The 18,746-nt window shown below is 41.7% G+C and overlaps 1 protein-coding gene across 2 annotated transcripts in view; it reads left to right on the top strand.

Annotated features, from left to right (window-relative positions):
- Window positions 1-2,651: 2,651 nt before the first annotated feature.
- TRAM2 (translocation associated membrane protein 2) overlaps window positions 2,652-18,746 on the top strand; it is a 157,668-nt gene continuing 141,573 nt past the window's right edge. For both annotated transcript variants that reach the window (XM_069236148.1, XM_069236147.1), the window contains exon 1: window positions 2,652-2,840. In XM_069236148.1, the coding sequence (XP_069092249.1) occupies window positions 2,721-2,840 (120 nt within the window). In that variant the 5' untranslated portion in view covers window positions 2,652-2,720. The remainder of the gene's footprint in view (window positions 2,841-18,746) is intronic.

Here is an 18,746-nt window from a genome sequence, read left to right as displayed (position 1 = left end):
GAGGGAGTAACCTTTACGATCTCCCGTAGGACAAAATGTAATACCAGATCAGTGTCATATCCGGCTTTCCCGTTCGCTCCTAAGTTGTCCGTGGTTCGATGCCTAAAGGCATACGAAGAGATGTCAGCTCCCCTTCGCCCTCCGGGGGAATGCCAGCTACTCATTTCCCTGAAGAAACCGTTTAGAGCGATTTCCTCGCCTACCATAGCTAGGTGGATCAGATGGATCCTAGCGGAGGCTGGTGTGGACATTCAGGTTTTTGGAGCACACTCGACTAGGGGTGCTATGGCTTCTAAGGCCGTACAGGTAGGTGGTAGGCTGGAGGACATCATGAACGCTGCGGATTGGTCCTCGGAGTCGGTTTTCAAAAGATTCTATTTTAAACCGATACATGAGGCGACCTATTTGGTGGTAAGTATGCTTTGAACTTGCATAATCCTCGCCTCCGGTCCTGTTATAGAATGAGAAATTTCCTAGCTATCGTGAAGGAAAGTTTCAATTCTATTAAGGACACGGAGGCAAGGATTATCCCACCCGGCACTTGATCCGTTCCTCCCCACCCGAAGAGTACTAGTTGGATCTCGTTTCTAAGGTGGTATATCTTGGTATGTTTCTGAGAAGGTTCTCGGCATGTGCCGCTTTGGACTTTGCGGGGTTTTCACCCGGTTTGAAAGCAAACTATTCATGTACTAATCTACATCTGTGAAACCTATTTTGTATAGCTTATTTATTGGTTGCTTCATGTTTTGGCTTCAGCTGTAATGCTCACGTTTATTTTACATGATCTGATATTGTGTACGATTTCTCTTAGGTACGGAGGCAGCGACCACATAAAGTTTGGATGTCTCTTCACAGTGAAGTCGAGGGCGGATGACGTTTTATTAGGCATTTATACCGTTGGTGCTAATGGTGTTCATTGGACTGTGGTTACCATGACGATGGACTCATGGGAGTTGTGGTTCTAATGTTTTTTCGTGTTGAACTTTGAACCTGCTATTAATAAAAAGTGAAGAAAGATCTGCATAATCCTCGCCTCCGTATCCTTAATAGAATTGAAACTTTCCTTCACGATAGCTAGGAAATTTCTCATTCTTGACAAGCTATCTAGATTTTTTTTTTGTGTACCTCATCTGCCCCTGTAGTGTCGCCATAACAGCGCGTCATCTCAGATGCAACATGGTAGACACGTCCAATGTGCACCACCAGGAAGCTGAAGAGTAGACTGAAACCAGGCATTGGAGAAGACAAGAAGCAGCAGAATGAGGCTCCGGCCTGCCAGGTTATGCTGCTTTGGTGTTGCTGAACATGCTTCACAATGACATGCTACACGTTTTGTGCCAGTCTGCAGTTGTAGTGCTATGCTTGAGTTCTTGAATAGTTTTGATTGAATTCCCAATTCCCCTTGATGTTTTAGAGGATATAGTCTGGAAGTTGCACACAATTAGACCAGGCGGAAAACATAAAAATCTCTAATTTGGCTTTTTGAGACAAGCAAGGAAAAAATATGGATAGTGACACAAAAAACTGTGATAGAAAAATATTCAAGTGTAATCAAAAATCTTTCAAATAAAACAACATCCATACATGTATATCCAACGTGTAGGGTGGGATACAAAACTGAAACTGACTTAGGACATAAACCTCCATGAAAATTAATTATGTCACTCCATTGCTTTTCCTACGAATCGTTCATTATGAAGTAGTAAGATTACAAGTCACTCTACTACAACCTATGTGCTTTTCCTAGCTAATAACAGACCTCTGTGAGGAGAAGTACTTTCTGCTATGTGCATCCTATCTGAACTTGCACGGATAAGGGGGCGCTATGTTTCCAAGCGGTTTCGCCCTCCTCTTGCCGCCTGGAATCTTCGGCATTCCCTTCCTTATTAGGTAAAGGGGGGCTAGAGCAAGCGGGTCCCTACACTGGGATGGGAAAGGGGAGGACTTAGGGCGGGGAGGGGCGTAGCCAGAGCGCTGCAGGGCAGGTCTTTAACATGAAACTGTTAAAGTGGCACTAGCAGAAAAGTGATGGGAAAGTAGTTTGTCTATAAATTGTTAAAATGTGGTGCTGTGGAATAAAGCACCTCTGGGTATTGGCAAAACATGTTGAGCAGTAATGTGAGTTTGCCACTGCGCCCAATGCAGTACAACTGCGCCCGATAGCTGGCCCACGGTTTAGAAAATGTTAATACAGATGCGGACCAAATTTCATTTAAAGACAGACTTTGAAGCCGCAAAATCTCAGCGGCCATGTTTGATCGCAGCACTTTAAATAGGCATTGCCCAATGAGCCTCCAGTGGTTGATAGAATTTTTTTTTTCAAGTTTGTAAATACTGCAATAACGTTTTTCTCTAGAAAAATATCACACACTGCAGCTTTAAATAGCTAGTTTGGCATAGGTTTGATAAACATTTACTTGATAAAAAAATGAGTCCTGGGCACTGTTTACCTTTATAGATATATTTTTTTAACATGCATTTCTGGGAATATATCGTATTTGTGAGACGCTCGCGAAGTAGTTGCCAGCTTCTTCCGTTGACGTACTCCATGGAACTACGTTTGGCCGACAACTGGAGGAGTACGCATGCGCACTGGCTGCAGCCTCGAGGGGGCGGACACCGCAGCGGGCGTGGCCACGTAAGGGGCGGGGCCCGGGATGAAGTTGGCCGGGGCCGGAGAAGTTGCGGACGGAGGCTGAGGGAAGGGGCGCCGGAGGAAGATGGCTTTCCGCAGGAGGACGAAAAGTTACCCGCTCTTCAGCCAGGAGTTCTTCATCCACAACCACGCCGACATCTGCTTCTGCCTCCTGGTCTGCGTGCTCATCGCGTTGATGTTCGAGGTGAGCGCAGTTGGCGGCTTGTCAGCGGGACTGACACCGGGGGAAGGATTTTCCAGCGGGAGTAACATCCCCCGACGTGGACCCGTATCCACTTGGTTGTCAAGTGGGGCCCATTGTACAGTGTCTCTCGCAGCCGTTCTTTGAGTTTTTAGCCAGTGGTTTCTAGGGAGCCCAACTTTTATTATGAGCACTGAAACATTTATGTCCGAATGAAAACGCCCCCTACCTAAAAACCAGGATTGGCTGGCTGTGACATCCATGACCTTTGACAATTTAGCATCCCTGTAGTCGCCAGCACTGTGTAACTACAAGCTAGTGGGTGCATAACGAAAAGAAAAAAATGTAAGCTACATCGGTATGGGTTGGTGTATCCAGAATACATAGCAGTGTCTACGACAGGGTAGCTGTTAAACCTGCATACATTATCCACAAGCCTAGCCATATCCACAGAGCGAGTTCTGTAGCTCAATTTAATGTTCACTACTGTTTTATGTTTTTATTATTTTGTATGGTTTTATTTTCACCCAGATTTGTATGCACTATTACCCAGAAGTACAGCAGTGCATTATAAAACCATTAAATGCAATATCCACGAACAGGAACCAAATCTTATCAACATGGACATTACCCTCCAATATGGATTAGGGATTACAACCACCAATCATACACTGTATTTCACGCAGGGGCCATATTTACGGTCTGGGGACATTTTCACCATCATTGGCCTTTTCTGCAGCAGGAGTTGCATCTACTTTCAGGTCATAACCATCAGAAGTGGAAATATGTCACAGCACGTCTGCTTCCTGTGAGGGTGTTGATAATATGGAATATCAGTTGCTACCAGGCATGTCTGTACCACACATAATACAATGTTTCGTCCTTTACAGCGCATTATATATTATATCTTTGTATGTTACCATGCAAACCTGCTAGTAGCTATTTACTTTAATAATATTAGTCCCCTTATGGGGGGTGGGAGGAGTTGTAGCAAATCCCCCTGGTCCCCCCTTTTTTAAATAAATGGTGGGGGGGGGGCATGCCCCCTGTTATATGTGATGGGTATACATGTTGTGTGTGTATATAGCAGCAAGTCAACCTCCTGCTGCACATGGCCATACCCCACATCATATGGACAAACTGCACACAGCAGAAGGATAGGTCTTACTTCTATCCCGGATGCGGGCAGCTACATATCACTGCGTACAGTCTTCAGGCGTGCACACCATGGACTTGTCTGCCCACTGTAGGTTGGGTGCAGAGCCTACCCACACTCTGCACACAGCAAAAGGCTGTGCATAACGAAGCAAGGGTTTAGCTGCCTGCAGTGGGTTTGGACGCACGACTGACTCAAGGCCAAGCCTTGCAGCCAACCTCCTGCTGCACATGCCTGAAAGCCATGCTCAGCGGGGGAGATGGATTAATATGATAAATAAAAAGCAGAAATGAATTGGAGGTGGGCAAGGGTAAAGTGACATTATATATTATTATAGTTATGTATGGCACTAGGTTCTTAACTTATATTAGAAAAACTCTAGAAATTTACTGAAAAATAAAGGTTAAAGTGACATTATAATTAGATATTGGAATAAAACAAAAACTGTTTTAAAAATTCACAAGTTATGATGTAAAGCTAACTATAAATTGTACCCCAGCCATGCACTGCTCATCACCTCACATATCAAATCCTCAAGGCATCTTAAATGACCTCTCAGATAACATCACTGATAACACCAGAGTCCTATACAGCATAAAGTTACTATGTAAACATGTGGGAGAATAGCATGATAATAGCAGAAGTCCTGAAGGCAGGTGTAGTTGTGAATTGTGAAAGTTACATGATGCAGTGTTTATAAATCATCAAAGTTTGGAATTTAAATATTACTCCTTGTTTAAGAAGCTAGAGGCTGAGCGCACTTGTTGTGGGTTGCAGAAGTATGTTCGAGGTAAGTTGTGACTTAAAGCCAAGGCATGTTCCAAAACGTGTGAAAAAGGTCAACCTTCTGTTAACAATAGATCATCCATCATTGGCTATCTAGGCATGTGCCCATGTTGAGTTCTAATACAGTGCTACAGAAAAATTCTGTGTAGCAAGGAGATTTATAAGGTATGGATGGTAAGTTCCAAAATCTTGCTGAATATTTTGTGGCATTGTTGACTAATGTAAAATGTAGTGGTGTTCGACTTTGAAGTGGTATATCTCACATTGGCGTTGTAAATATGGTTCTAAGGTTGTGTGCCGTTATACCCATCTCGTGTATGTGCGCTACGTATATTATCAATAGGGCTGGCTGAAGATGTATTTTCAGTGGAAAATGCATACCTATCAACCTCTTAACTTAAAATTAAGGGTCATTTGAAGTGTTTTGAAGGGTAATCCTATTAAGGTGAATAGAAAGTTTTAGGTGTAGCTTGCTGAATTACATCAAATCCATAAACCCTATAGAATTCTTTAACAATGACTGGGTGATGTCATTCAACATGCAGAGGTCTTTTGGGCCCAAATTTATTGGCCTTTGACGTAGGGCAGTGCAGTAAGTCACGTTGCTGCCCTGCGACAAATGGAAAAGGAAGGAATGCACCATATCTATGCATACAGTGCATTCCTGTACTTTGCTACTTTGCTGGTGCCATTTTGGCAGCCTAGCACCAGTGCAGGCACCCTTGCAGGAATGTGCACCTTCTTGCACAAAAACAATCCTGGGAGGCCTTTTCCCCTTTCTTTTTGTGCTGGAGAAAAAACGAGGAGAAATAAATATATTTCTCCTGGTTGTGCCTCCCCTTGGGAGAGTAAGGTAATATAGTGATTTGCGCTGTCTTGCCTTGCATCATATCAATAAGGCCATTCAAAGCCACATAAAGTGGCTTTGCGTGGCCTCAAAGATATGATTTCAAGGTTTGCACCGCCATTGTTTCACAAAAAGTGGCGCAAGGCTGTGCAAGGGACTTGTAAATATGCCTGTAGGGTTTTAAACTTTAGTTTTAGCTTTATTTCAACACCTTACTATAAACTTTAACCTTCGTTTATTCAGTGAATTTCTAGTTTTGTGTACCTAACTATAACTTCACATTATCCTTTGTTCCCCCCCCCCTCGCATCCCCCTCCCAATTAATTTCTGGATTTTTAAAAATCATATTAATCCAGCTTTAGGCCATGCGCAGCATGGTGTTGGCCGCAGGGCCTGGCCTTCCGCCAGGCCCTCTGTCCAACCTCGCTGCAGGTGGGCTAACCCTTTGCTATGTGCAGCCTTTGGCTGTGTGCAGCGGGTGGGTTGGCCGTGCACCCAACCCACAGTGGACAGCCATGTTATCGGTCTGCTTCAGGGATGGATGCAGGGCCCGGCCTTCTGCTGTGCGCTGAGTTTGGCCATGGGCAGTGTTATGTTACATTACAGCATTTATACAGCGCACGTACACCATAAGTTTTCACAGCACTAAATAGCCAGAGGAAACATAACAAAATGATCTTCTGTAGAGAGCGAATACAGTAGCTGGGTGCTTGTTGAAATAGTAAAGTCTTGATTGCCTGTCTAAACATTTATGTCATTTGGGGGCAAACCATATGCTGAAAGAAGAGCGTTGCAGGTCTAGGGGGCCAAGACAGAAAATCTGGAACCACCCATTCTTTTCTTTTTGAATATGGGGATAGTAAGGAAATTTTGAGAGGAGGAACGTAATGTCCTCTTTGGGGTGCATTTCATTAAGCTAGAGTTTATAAAAGCGGGGCCCTACTAAGCAAGGGCTTTAAAGATAATACACCCTGTTTAATACAGTCCTTTGCTTCTATAGGGAGCCAATGGAGTTATTTCAGGTGTGTGTGTGGGGGGGGGGGGGTGCTGGGGGGAGCAAACGTGACAGTGTTTTGGGTGCTTATATATCAGATGTTCAGCTTTGTTCTGAACATTTTGAAGCTAGAAATTGTCTTAGAGTGTATGATATAGAGAGTTAGCGTAGTCAAGACAAGATGTAATCAAGGCTATGTCTACTTGAATCAGTGCTACAAAGGTGAGAAATGTAGCACTTTTTTGATCTAGCAATAAAAAGCAGATGAAATTACAGCTCCCAGCTAAACTTTCAACTATTATTCATTATCAGTAATGACTCCAAGGCTTTTTGCAGATTTCATTGGGATGTGGTGGGCCCCCCATATCAGTAGCCCAAATGGAGGCGTTCCAATAGTCCATTTTACTTTTTGTGATATGATAATATCAGTGTTATCCGAGTTGAGTTTAAGATGGTTACTATTCATCCAATCGCAGATGAAGTGCATAGTGTTTTGAAAGTTTTTGTAGACATTGAGGAGTTGCCTAACCTGAAAAGTGGCTCCAAGTCATCCGCGTAACTGTAGTCAGTGCAATTCATGTTTTTGAGTGCACGAATGAGAGGGTGGATATATATATAACATTTGGTGAGAGATAGGAACCTTGAGCTGCTCCACAGTTTAGATGAGCTTCTGCTGCTCCGAAAAGGGCAAGCCGTCCTGACTGGAATCAGGGACAATTTTATCCAGTCTAGCGCAGAGCAGAAGCGCCCTACGGCTGTAGGGGTTGGGGCCCATGCACTGTATCGCAGTATCATGGAACTGAAGCTTGAGCACTTCTACCGCTGGAGTGTTGCGGTACCTGATGAGAAGGCTGTGCTGGGTTCCACAGGATTTGCACGGAAAGAAGTTATGGCACAATTATTTTTTACTCCTCTGGTGGGGGATCCGTTTGGGTCACCTACACGCCACACAAGTGCCAGGGTATCTGTGCCATGCTCCTCAATCCCGCCCCCCCTCACCGCCCCCCCCCCCCAACACACTCATACTACTATTTCGAAACAAACTGAGTACTTGGGTCCTGTAATGTCTGCTGCAACATTTTTCTCCTGGTTGCAACCAGCTAATCAAATTGTTCGGTACCATGGGACTGGTACCTGTCTGATGGTACTGAAAGGGCCAACTGGAGAAAAATCTCCCTTGGCCAAACTGAGGATTCTGGTGTGTATTTTTTTTTTTTTTACATTTTTTTTTTTTTTTCTTTTCAGTACTTTGGAACTGCTGTGGGCTCAACCATCCAGATATATTTATCTTTTTAACCCTTACATGACCACAACGAGCACTTCTTTAAAAGCAAATTTCTCATTAATGGCTGAACGGATTTACATCAAATAATGAAAAGTACTTTTTCTGAGTAGAATTCTGACTTTCTGTCAAATTTGGTGCAATTCTGTTCAACTGTTTTTTTTCCTCCATCAAAGAGCCAAGTTTCCTATGAGAATTAACATTGAAAATAAATCAATATTTTGGGGAAGCCCTCCCATTTTTCTTGGCCTCGACTTGACAGATCACCCCAAAACCTTCCAGGAAGTGGCTGAGGTGGCTGCCCTTTTATTTATTTTCAATATATTTTTGGCCTATATCCAACATTAAAGACCATGTCCATCTTCTGCCACATCACAGAATTTTTTTAGGTGACGTTCATGTGTGCTCCAAAAATAAGCAAATAAAGTTGACCCATCATAAAAATAATCCTTTACGAAAATAAATCAATTAATTAAAAGCAGAGATTGTCCTTCCAGCCCAGACATGGGACTGGATTACTTTGCACGTGATGTGCATATGCACATGAGCAAAATGCTGTCACTCACAGTGAAGAAGGCTAAAGGCTGTCCCTTTGACTCATGATTTAGGCTGTGGTGGGCATAATCAAAGTGTTAATGACCTTTTGGTTTACCAGTGGATGAAAAGGGCTAACCGAAAGTTCCTTTATATGCAATACGTGCATATTTTTGTTCGAATTTGAGGACAGCGAGAGGTAAGGCTGTCTCTAGGTTAGACCTAAACTGAAATATTATCCAGGAAAATAGGTTTAGCACAAAGCACTTTATTCTATAGCTGGGTGTAGGGACTGGCCTCTCTCTCACGGTACTGCCCACTCTCTCACGGTACTGCCCAATGAAGGACCAGAAGAGCCAGATCTCTGCTACATTTTCAATTTGTTCTGTAAAATAAATTTGCAAGCAATTAATGTAATTGAAAGTCATTTACATGGTGGTTGTTCCTAAAATATCTTGTGGACATAGCCCTCTTGTCCCTATGCTGAAGACTTCTCTTCAGTCAGGTAAGAATGTTCCTGAATAGCAGCAAGCATGGGAGCAATTGTGATAAATATAAAAGTCAGACTACAGTAGCAAGAGTAGATTGAGGAGCATAATTCCTTCAGCGGCATGTAGCCTTGTATTAGTATGTGGCATCCCTTCATTAATTCAGTGTTACTCTTCCTGTGGGGACGGACTGGCTATTAATTCTGAAGAGTAAATTATTGGGATGTGAGAATCTATTTACTGCATAGGTGGACCCTGCCTAGAAATTAGAGGGTACTGAACTTGGTAAGCATGACCACTGTACATTGGTAGGAAATTTCAAATTGGAGAATAATCATCAGGAGAGGATTTTTGCTAGTTAAATCATGATGGCTAAGGCTAGTTCTGAGCTTACGTTTTCTCAGTTTGGCTTTCAATGAAATGGTCATCAGTAGCCCTCTGCCTACCTATGGGTAGGCTGCAATCAAGCAAAAAAAAATCTGTTTATTTATTGGCTTCAGTGCCATTTAAAGCCTGTGCGCCTCACAAGTGAAATGTGTGGTGGGTTAAAAATGGATCTTTGTTAAAAAAGGTTGTATTTGAATTCATGAATTGTCAAAAGTTTGAAATTTTGAATGTGCCGGCCTTAAGATTAGTCATGAAACGGAGTTGGGTACTTGCCCTATCAGATCGTCGTCCTTCTCCCACTTCCCTGATTCAGATCTGCGATAGGGACTGCCCTGATCTAGTTTCTTAGTAGATACGTTGTTGTGAAACATTTCTATAGCACTCACGTGCAAGTTTCACACTTGAAATTCTGGGGCTGCCGAGTTTCACTTTTTATTTTTTTATTTTATTGTTTTACTATTTCTACTGGACTGGAAATGTGTTGTAGGAGACATTTCCTTCTTGAACCACTATCCTTGTTGGTATGTTATGCTACTTTAAGGGTTAAATTGTTCTATTGCCAAGCAAGATACTGGGAAATTATGTTTTGTTTCTTAGATCAAAACTAATGGAGATCCAGCAAAACATTGTTAGATTTATTCTGGTCTGTCTGAACTGCTTTTGCCCAAATTCAGCCATTCTTGCTAGGGAGGTAACTCCTTGTCTGCCATACCATGCCTTACAATGCTGAGGCTGAGTCTCAAAGGAGTAACTTTGGCCCCAGTAACTCCACATTGCAAGGAGTGACCATTCTTTGTATGCCTGTGGCCTGGCCTGCCTGATTGCTCACTGTTAGTATATTTCCTTTCACTGATCTAAAGATCAATCTAAATCCCTTGATCTCATATATATTTCACAAAAAACAAACAAAGGTTACAGGGGCATTATAGTTAGGTTCAGATTTTACTTGGAAAAACATAGAAATTAAACAGTTATAGTTACACTTAGCTCAAGAAACTATAAGTCGTGCCCTATGTAACTATGACTAATGCCCTGCCATGCACAGTTTTCTCATCAATAATTTTATTGCAGATGCTGCAGTTATATTATAAATGATGTCATAGAATATGTAACTACTGACATAATACGTGGGGTAAGTAGCAGTGCATGGCGCGGCCACGAGTTATAGTTACCTTATGGTACCAGTTATAATTTCTTGAGCTAAATGTAACTATAACTATTGGATTTCTATGGTTTTGTATGTGTAAAATCTGAACCTAACTATAACGTCCCTCAAACTTTTTTTTTTTTTTTAGTGAATTTTTAAGGTTTTCTTAATTCTGTTTCCTAACTTTAACGTCCCTGTAACAATCCCCTGTAGGCTCCAAACCCCGTGCTATGCACGGCCTTTGGACACAGGTCCGGGCCTGCAGCTGAAAATGGACCGGGGGTGTATGCCTCTTCCCCACCCTTTGGTAAATTGGCCAGGCCCCGGGTAGCTGGTGGTCCTTGGGGCCATAAATGGTCTTTGGAGTGGGATTGCACCGCCCTCCTCTCAGTAAATAAACATTGGCCTCCCCCCTCCAATATTATAATTATTAGATTATGTCCCCGGGATCTGGCCCACCATGGACGTGAGGTTTGAGCAAGCGCTGGAGATTGCAGTTGTTAAATGGCGACAAAGTTATTAGCAAAACAAAAGGATTCTTCTATGGAATTAAGTCCTAACTATAGCTACCTACTGTCAACTTTTTTTTTTTTTCCCTTGAGCAGTGTGCGGTCATGAAAATGGCATAATACAAGCGGTTCAAAAATACAAATACTTGTTAAATATTGAAATGGAGATGCTTTGAATACTAGAAGTCATTTTTAGCATGCTACCAGACCTACCAAATGGGCAAATGTATGTTTGTGGGGACACTCAACTCCCACCCAATGAGCTGAATGAAAAACAGAGTATGCTACTCAAATGCCACAAGAGACACTGCAGATTTCTCAGCGTATTGATCTACGTAAAAGCCAAATTTATGTTTTTTGCTAAAATTATGATTTTTTATAGTGAAGCTCGGTTTTAGTTAGGTAAGTGTTTCCTTTGATTTAGCATTTCTCGTAATCAAAACCCCTATCTTCAATGAGTTAACTTAACTTTTTAGGGCTCACATGCGACAGCACATGTGCTAATACATTCACTCTCGAATGCAGGAGATATTGTGATTTACAAGGTGCTTGGAGCACTATATTTGGCTGCAGGGCGTGGAAGGAGGTGATGAAAACAGAGGTTGGTTTTGGAAGACACATTTGGGTATCTGTAGGAAATGGGTTCGTCCCACTTGCTCCCCCTGGATCTTTTTTTACTTAGGCTACCCGCTTCTGGACTTTTACTATGAGCGAGTTTCACTAACTGAGTGTCACTTACAGTAAATTAGTGAAAATTGACTGAGAGTGGTAACTGCCAGTGTCTGCCTTTTAAGATGAGGTTGCTCATCTAGGGTGAGAGGTTTTGGGATGGTTACACGTCGGCACATGTGTGGGACTACCTTCTACCTCAGCCTGCTTTCTGCGCACACGTAGCCTATTACAAAAGGGACCCTTCAGTGAGTGGTACTGAGCTGGAGTAGGCCTTATAATTTGAGTGGGCATCCACAGTATAGTTCTGTAGTGTTTACTAAAAGGCTTTGCGCTCACTGCATTATACTGTATGAAATCTGGGTCACCGCACAGTTTTGCTATACTTTGGCCAAGAGATACCAGTCTGGTATCAATTTCAAGTTAAACAAGTACATAAAGTGTAGATCCATTATCAGTTTTTTTTATAACTGTACACCTTATGCTACTTCTGGAATTACCATATTTCATTGGCTCTGCCTAACCAGATTCCAGGATTTTGTCCCCTTCAGTGGGCCAATTGGATTCATCTGCTGGCCAGCTGGAGGATCAAAGGCCTTTCCACACAATAGCGCCATTAACTGTGCTTGGCCAATTTATTGGAAAGGTAAGGTTGGAGAGGAAATCTGCATGTGTTAATTAACTATTTGTACTGCACCAGACATGGGCAAACCCAGTCTCCAGAATCCAAGGAGAAATGTCTGACCTCTGGAGCCAATCACAGATGAGGCTCACCTTTTTGGTGGGAAGGATCAGGTAGCTGTGTCATTTGGGGGTAGAGCTGGGGCTTCCAGAGAAGGTATTTCCATAGATCACCTGAAGCTGTCATGTTATTTATTTTGGGGGCAGCACTCGAAGGTCTACCCAGCGAGGGTAGGATATAATCCTTGTTTAGCAGGCATATCTTACTCTGAGAATCTGAGCACCTCGCTACGTCTGTGAGCCCTAAAAAGATTGAGAACAATTATCCATCAGAGCAGTAAGTGATGTTGTGACCACCTTGAACTAAATGCGGTACAGATCTCAGTGGATGCGCTCCAAAGCAGAGTAACAAAACTGTTGTATTAGTAAAGCAGCTTGGTATTAGTGCAGTTGAATTTATTTTTCTGCAAACATCATTTATAACTGTTTTCCTTGATATAATCTCATTTTTTCTTAAACCAAGTTTGACATTGCTGTTATGCTGCTCCTTCCATTCTAATTTACGACAGAACGAACCTCGCCCTATGACCCTCCTCCTCACCATTTTGTCAATCCATTACACAGGTTTGAGAAACATTACTCATCCCTTAATGTATGTCATTAAGAATGCTAAATGGCCCATCCAGTTACATTAGTTATCAAAACCCAAGCATACCTCATCAAGCAAAGGGACATTCAGGAATGCATATTGTTGGTAAATTTTAGAGCCTGTTTTAAAATAATATTTTTTTCTGTACACTGGATTTCCCCTTCAAAGTGCTTTAGTCCAGTTGAAATATAGGATCTTGGTGCTTAATTTCAACATTGTGGTTGTGGCCAGAAGCTCAGTATTTTTCCAGGTTAATGAAGAGCATAGTTACTTTCGAGCATCAGTCTTCAAACTGGGGGGCGGGCCTTCTTAGAGGGGCTTCTTATGATCCCAGGGGGTGCAAGGCTTTGGCCAAAAGAAGCATTATGCTGATAACGGCTTTGTTTTAAGCTGAAAAACATGAGCAGCAGTAAACCCCCTCAGTAATGGGCCATCACTAACATGTTTTGTCACTGATACCCAAGCTGGGAGTATGTGTCAAAAGGGAAAGGGCTCCAAATACTCTTTAAAATCCCCACTTCTAATAATCAAACTGTGGATACTTTTACATGGTGGTAAGGCCTGCCTGAGCAGAATAGAATGTTTGTCATCATGTATTTGATTGCATTTTGAAAACAGTAACAGCACTGCAATGTTTCAATAAGTCTAGACCTCTTTAAACACTGGCAATTTAATTTAATAAATGTGAAATTTTTTGAGGGGGGGCCTGATGATTATATTTTTCACTGGGTGGTGCTTGGCATTAAAAAGTTTGAAGACCACTGCCTTGGAGTACGAATGTCCAGCAAATAGCTGGTTACCTTGTATAAGTGTAATAATGATGTAGATATGCTCAAGTCCTGATGACATGGCCTTCTAGCATGCTCACAGATTCTTCATGTGAAGGCACTTCTTAATATATAATAGACCCTTTTATTCCTTTTACTGCTTTTTATAATGTAGATTAACGACTTCAAGATTTATATTCTCAGGCTTGATAAGTGGCCATTGGCAATATTAGTTTGGACTCCAACTGTTTTGTGACTTATCTGACAGCCATTTGTCAAGGTAATACTATAGAAAGGTATTTTTTCTACTGGTGGATTTGTTGGAGTTCAGGGTCAGTGTGAGTGTAGCAACCAGCTCCCTCTAACATGCAGATATGTAGTTGTTTTATGTCCTCTACCTGCTCAGCTTTTTGTCTTGTATATACCATTGAATCGCTTCCTTTTTCATGGAAATAGAAATAACCTTATACTTATCATGTATTTGTTTGTGATAGGGCAATACTATACACGTGTCCCTTTGTGACTGTCAATTCCTCCTTCAGCGACCAATGGGAGACTATACTACCTTGCTGTGCTTCATCAACAAAGCTAAAGCCCATCATTATTACTTTGTTCCAACATTTAAATGCTTTATTCATGTGAGACCAATTCAGAAGTCAGTATTGTACATCTATTTCTCTATTTTTTTTTTTTTACTAAACTGGGGGTTGCTTTTAGAAAAGTTATTCCTCTACATCTGTTACATTTCCAGATGTGTTGACATAATTTACAGAATTGACATACTCAAACCCTTTAACCAGAAATGGCACTTGGAATCCTAGGAATGAGGTGCAGCAGCACCTTTATTAAAGAAACAAAATAGTTGCCTGGTCTCTTTGTGTGGCTAGAACGGCGAGGTAAATGATATTTTTGCAGTTCAACATCTGTAAATGTCCTAGCCACTTGTCTTGAGCAGCATATACTTGGGAGAAGGCAACAAATGGTCACCAAATAGGTGAATAAAGATAAACAGGCCAGAGATACAAAAAACTAAAGTTGCGATTTCCTAATTGCGTTTCTTACTTAATCCCAATTCCTGATGTAAGAAAACTTAGATATTTTAAATAGAGATTCCTAGTGGGTGGCAAATCAACCTACCTCATGAATATTAATGAGGTAAGTCGCAATTTGCGACCCATTAAGAATCGCAGTCATCAGAGGGATGGTGGTCTGCTAAGGTCAGGAGACCACCATGTCTAGTTGCTTTTTAGTGAAGCAAACTTTTTTATTTTTAAAACAAAATGCAACCTTTTGTTCTTAAAGGAAATGTGATGCATTTAAAAAGAAAAACATGAAACTTTAAAGTGAGACCACTGCTTACTGTTAAGACTTTTTTTTTTACATTTTCAAATGAGAAGGGGTCCGAGGTCTTGGTAAAAAAACGAATGTTTTCCAACCAAATGTTGACGTGAAACATTCATACATACCATTGCGATTTGGTATTTGAAATGGATGGCCTACACTCCTTCCAGATACCAAATCGCTAAACCAAATGGCGGTTTGGAAAGAAGTTACAGAATCTTAATTTGGCATTTGTACATACCAAAATGCATTTTTACGGTTGCAAACAGGCTGATTCACATAAAAAAAAAAAAAGTTTTTTGTGTGTGTATGTATATGTATATATGTGTGTGTGTGTATATGTATGTATATATGTGTGTGTGTGTATATATATATATATCTGTAATAAATAGCAATGTGTCCACCCGCGGTGTTACCATGCTTCGCTTGACACCCTCCTACGTAGTGCCTGGCTCCTTCCAGACTGAGTATGGAATCTGATTCATATGAAGCAACCCGGAATCCCAATTCATCACGGGGGCTTTGTGAATGAATTTTATTAACAAGTCAGCAGAAGACAAAATGTGGCTTCTTTCCACCGAATGAGGCTGCGCGAGGGGATTAAGTGTTTAGTACAAATCTTCACAGATGGAGTCAAAAGAGGGGAACAGCTTGATGTGCAGCACTCCTAATGGTTTAGATGTCAAATGGAATAGGGGGGAGAGAGGGTTGCTTTTTTTTCTCTCGGAAAAAAAAATATTTTTGTGAGGGAAAAAGCTATTCCCAATGGCTAAGGTGTTTTTTTATTTTTTTTATAAACTTTTAAATGAACTAAAAAAATAATCAAAAGGACGACTAGTTTGATACTATTGCAATTCAACTGTACCTGTGTCAGTTGATACTTTGATTTGGGGGGCGAAAAAAATGCCCCAAATGCTTTCCTTAATTGGGGCAAACGTTGGCACATTTTTAAGGTGCAATTTGGACTTTTTTTTCCCCTTGAAGTCAAACTTCCCCGGAACCCCTAGTACCAAGCAGCTGTGACTCACTGCCCTTGTTTCCACCCGCCCCTGGAAACATCTGCCGTATGAAGCGCCGGGCCTGTTCCCCTTCGCCCGGGTAGTGAAGCCCGAGCCCTACGTGCAAAAAAATGCCAGGAATGTGTCTTTTTCTTCTTGAGCCCCCTCTCCCCTCCCTGCATGGGGTGGATGTGCAGCCTGGCCTGACGGCGGAGGTGAATTACCTCTTCACTGGGGGAACACTTGGGCCTTGTGTCCGGCCAGCCCGCGGGCTGCTTGCCCGTGGTCGCCTCCTGAATTCTAGGTTTCACTGAGCCATGCAAAAAAAAAAAAAAAAAAAAAGTATATACATATATTTCCACACAGCCTGCTCGGTGCCACGTTTTCAACTGAATCGAGTCGACCCGCAGCTGGTGAGCTGGAAAAAAAAAATACTCCCATGAACAAATGAGGACCGACGTTTCCTCATGCCTCCACCCCCGGGACAGCCGTCTCCACCCACCTCCCTTGCTGAATGCAGAAGTGAAAAAGTCATTTCCGTAACATCGCACCGCTTTTGAATACTCTGAAAGCTGAACATGTTAAAGGGGAACCGAGTACGGGCGCGTGCCGAGACCGCTAACCGGGGGCCGTGGCTTTTTAAAATCAACATTATTTTGTTGTCGTATTATCAAATGCATGGTTTAACGCAGAAATTGCACGATAGGCTTTTTACACACATACTCATTACTTTTTTTAATTGTATTTTTTTCCTTGTTTTTATATAATAGTCATACATTAACACCGTTTTACCCTTCTCCGAGCCCCTCGTTTTTGTAGGACACTCGGCATTTACTATATAAAGGTTACCCTTGGTAACGATATGCTGTGTTTGATAGCCTTACAGGCCAGAACCCTTCAATTTGTCGTTCTTTTTGTATTCGTATATTTATCCATATATTTGAGACCCTGTATTGATTTGTTTTTTCATTCGGTATTTCTTTCAAACAAATTTAATCCACAATATAATGATGCAGCGCTCTCGAATACTGTTTATCCTTGGTATCAAGACACCGTTCTTGCACTTACTCTACAAGATTTTTTTAAAAGAAAATGGAGCCCCTGGAGCTGGTATTGTTGTGATGGTACCACCCATTGTTAGAAAATTGTACTTCAAGAAGTTATATTTGATATCTGTGCTCAGTGCTTTAAGTGGGGTGAAAAAACTGGAGGGTCTCTCAAAGGGGCGTGGCCGATATAATGAAGAGTGTGGCTTAAAATGCCTAAATTACAAATCTCTGTATAGAGTAGTGTGCCGTCTGACTGGCATATTGCTGCTTCTTTCTGTCGTTGCATCCAGATATATAATACAACAAATAGCATAACACCTACGAGTCACTACTATCGGCTTTGTCAATGGTTTAGTTGCATAAGATACATAAGCAACAACCATGCCATCTTTCAAGGAATATTTAAAATGCTTCAGTTCTGAAATTATGAGACTGTGAAAGAGCTCCTTCTGAGTTAAGAATTGTTTGTACCTTGAGGGTGAGAGCATGAATAGAGAGCCCAATAGGGACGTGTCTCAGCACCTGCTTTTTAGAAATACCGGTGCTCAGCACCAGCAGGCCCAGCTCACTTAAAGCCCTGTCTGTGCTACTACAGACTACGTATATATCTATATGTAAAAGTTGGTGGCCGAATATATTAAACCTGGAAAAAACCCAGCCAATAAGAGGTTTGATTAAGGACTGCATAGACTGATCAGAGGCCTCTACAGTGACACCCGCGTCAGATTTAAGAAAGGTAGAAGTGGGGCTAGGATTAGGAAAATTAATTAACCCCTTCGCTGCCAGGCCTTTTCGCCCTCAGGTGCCAGGCCTTTTTTTGGCTATTTGGGCCAGTTCGCGCTTAGGCCCACATAAGCTTTTGTTCACATAAGCTACCCATGCTAAATTTGCGTCTTTTTTTTCCCCAAACATCCCAGAGATTCTAGAGGTACCCAGATTTGAGGGTTCCCCTGGAGGAGACTAAGAAATTAGCCAAAATACTGCAAACATTTAGTTAAAAAAAAAAAAAAAATGGGGAAAAAAGGCTGCGGACAAGGCTTGTGTTTTTTTTCCCTGAAAATGGCATCAACCAGGGATTTGCAGTGCTAAAATCACCATCTTCCCAGATTTCAAGAACATGCAGACTTAAATCAGAAAACCCATATTTTTCAACATCATTTTGGCATTTTACTGGGACATACCCCATTTTTACAATTTTTTTGTGCTTTTAGCCTCCTTCCAGTTAGTGACAGAAATGGGTGTGAAACCAATGCTGGATCTCGGACAGCTAAACATTTTTGAAACGTAAACAAAATTCTGAATTCAGCAAGGGGTCATTTGTGTAGATCCTACAAGGTTTTCCTACAGAAAATAAGACCAGAAATAAAAAAAAATGAGATTGAGGTGAAAACGGCCATTACTTTCCACGTTTTACTCTCTAACTTCTTCCTGTGATGTCAGATTTTCAAAAGCAATATATGTTAAGTCTTTTGGACTCTTCTGGTTGCGTGGATATATAGGGCCTGTAGGTTCATCAAGAACCCTAGGTACCCAGAGCCAATAAAGGAGCTGCACCTTGCAATGGTTTTTCATTTTATACCAGGTATACAGCAATTCATTTGGTGAAACATAGAGTGAAAAATAAG

The sequence above is a fragment of the Pleurodeles waltl genome, chromosome 5 (assembly GCF_031143425.1).
Source record: "Pleurodeles waltl isolate 20211129_DDA chromosome 5, aPleWal1.hap1.20221129, whole genome shotgun sequence".
NCBI classification, from domain to species: domain Eukaryota; kingdom Metazoa; phylum Chordata; class Amphibia; order Caudata; family Salamandridae; genus Pleurodeles; species Pleurodeles waltl.
This window is presented reverse-complemented; position numbering and strand designations above follow the sequence as displayed.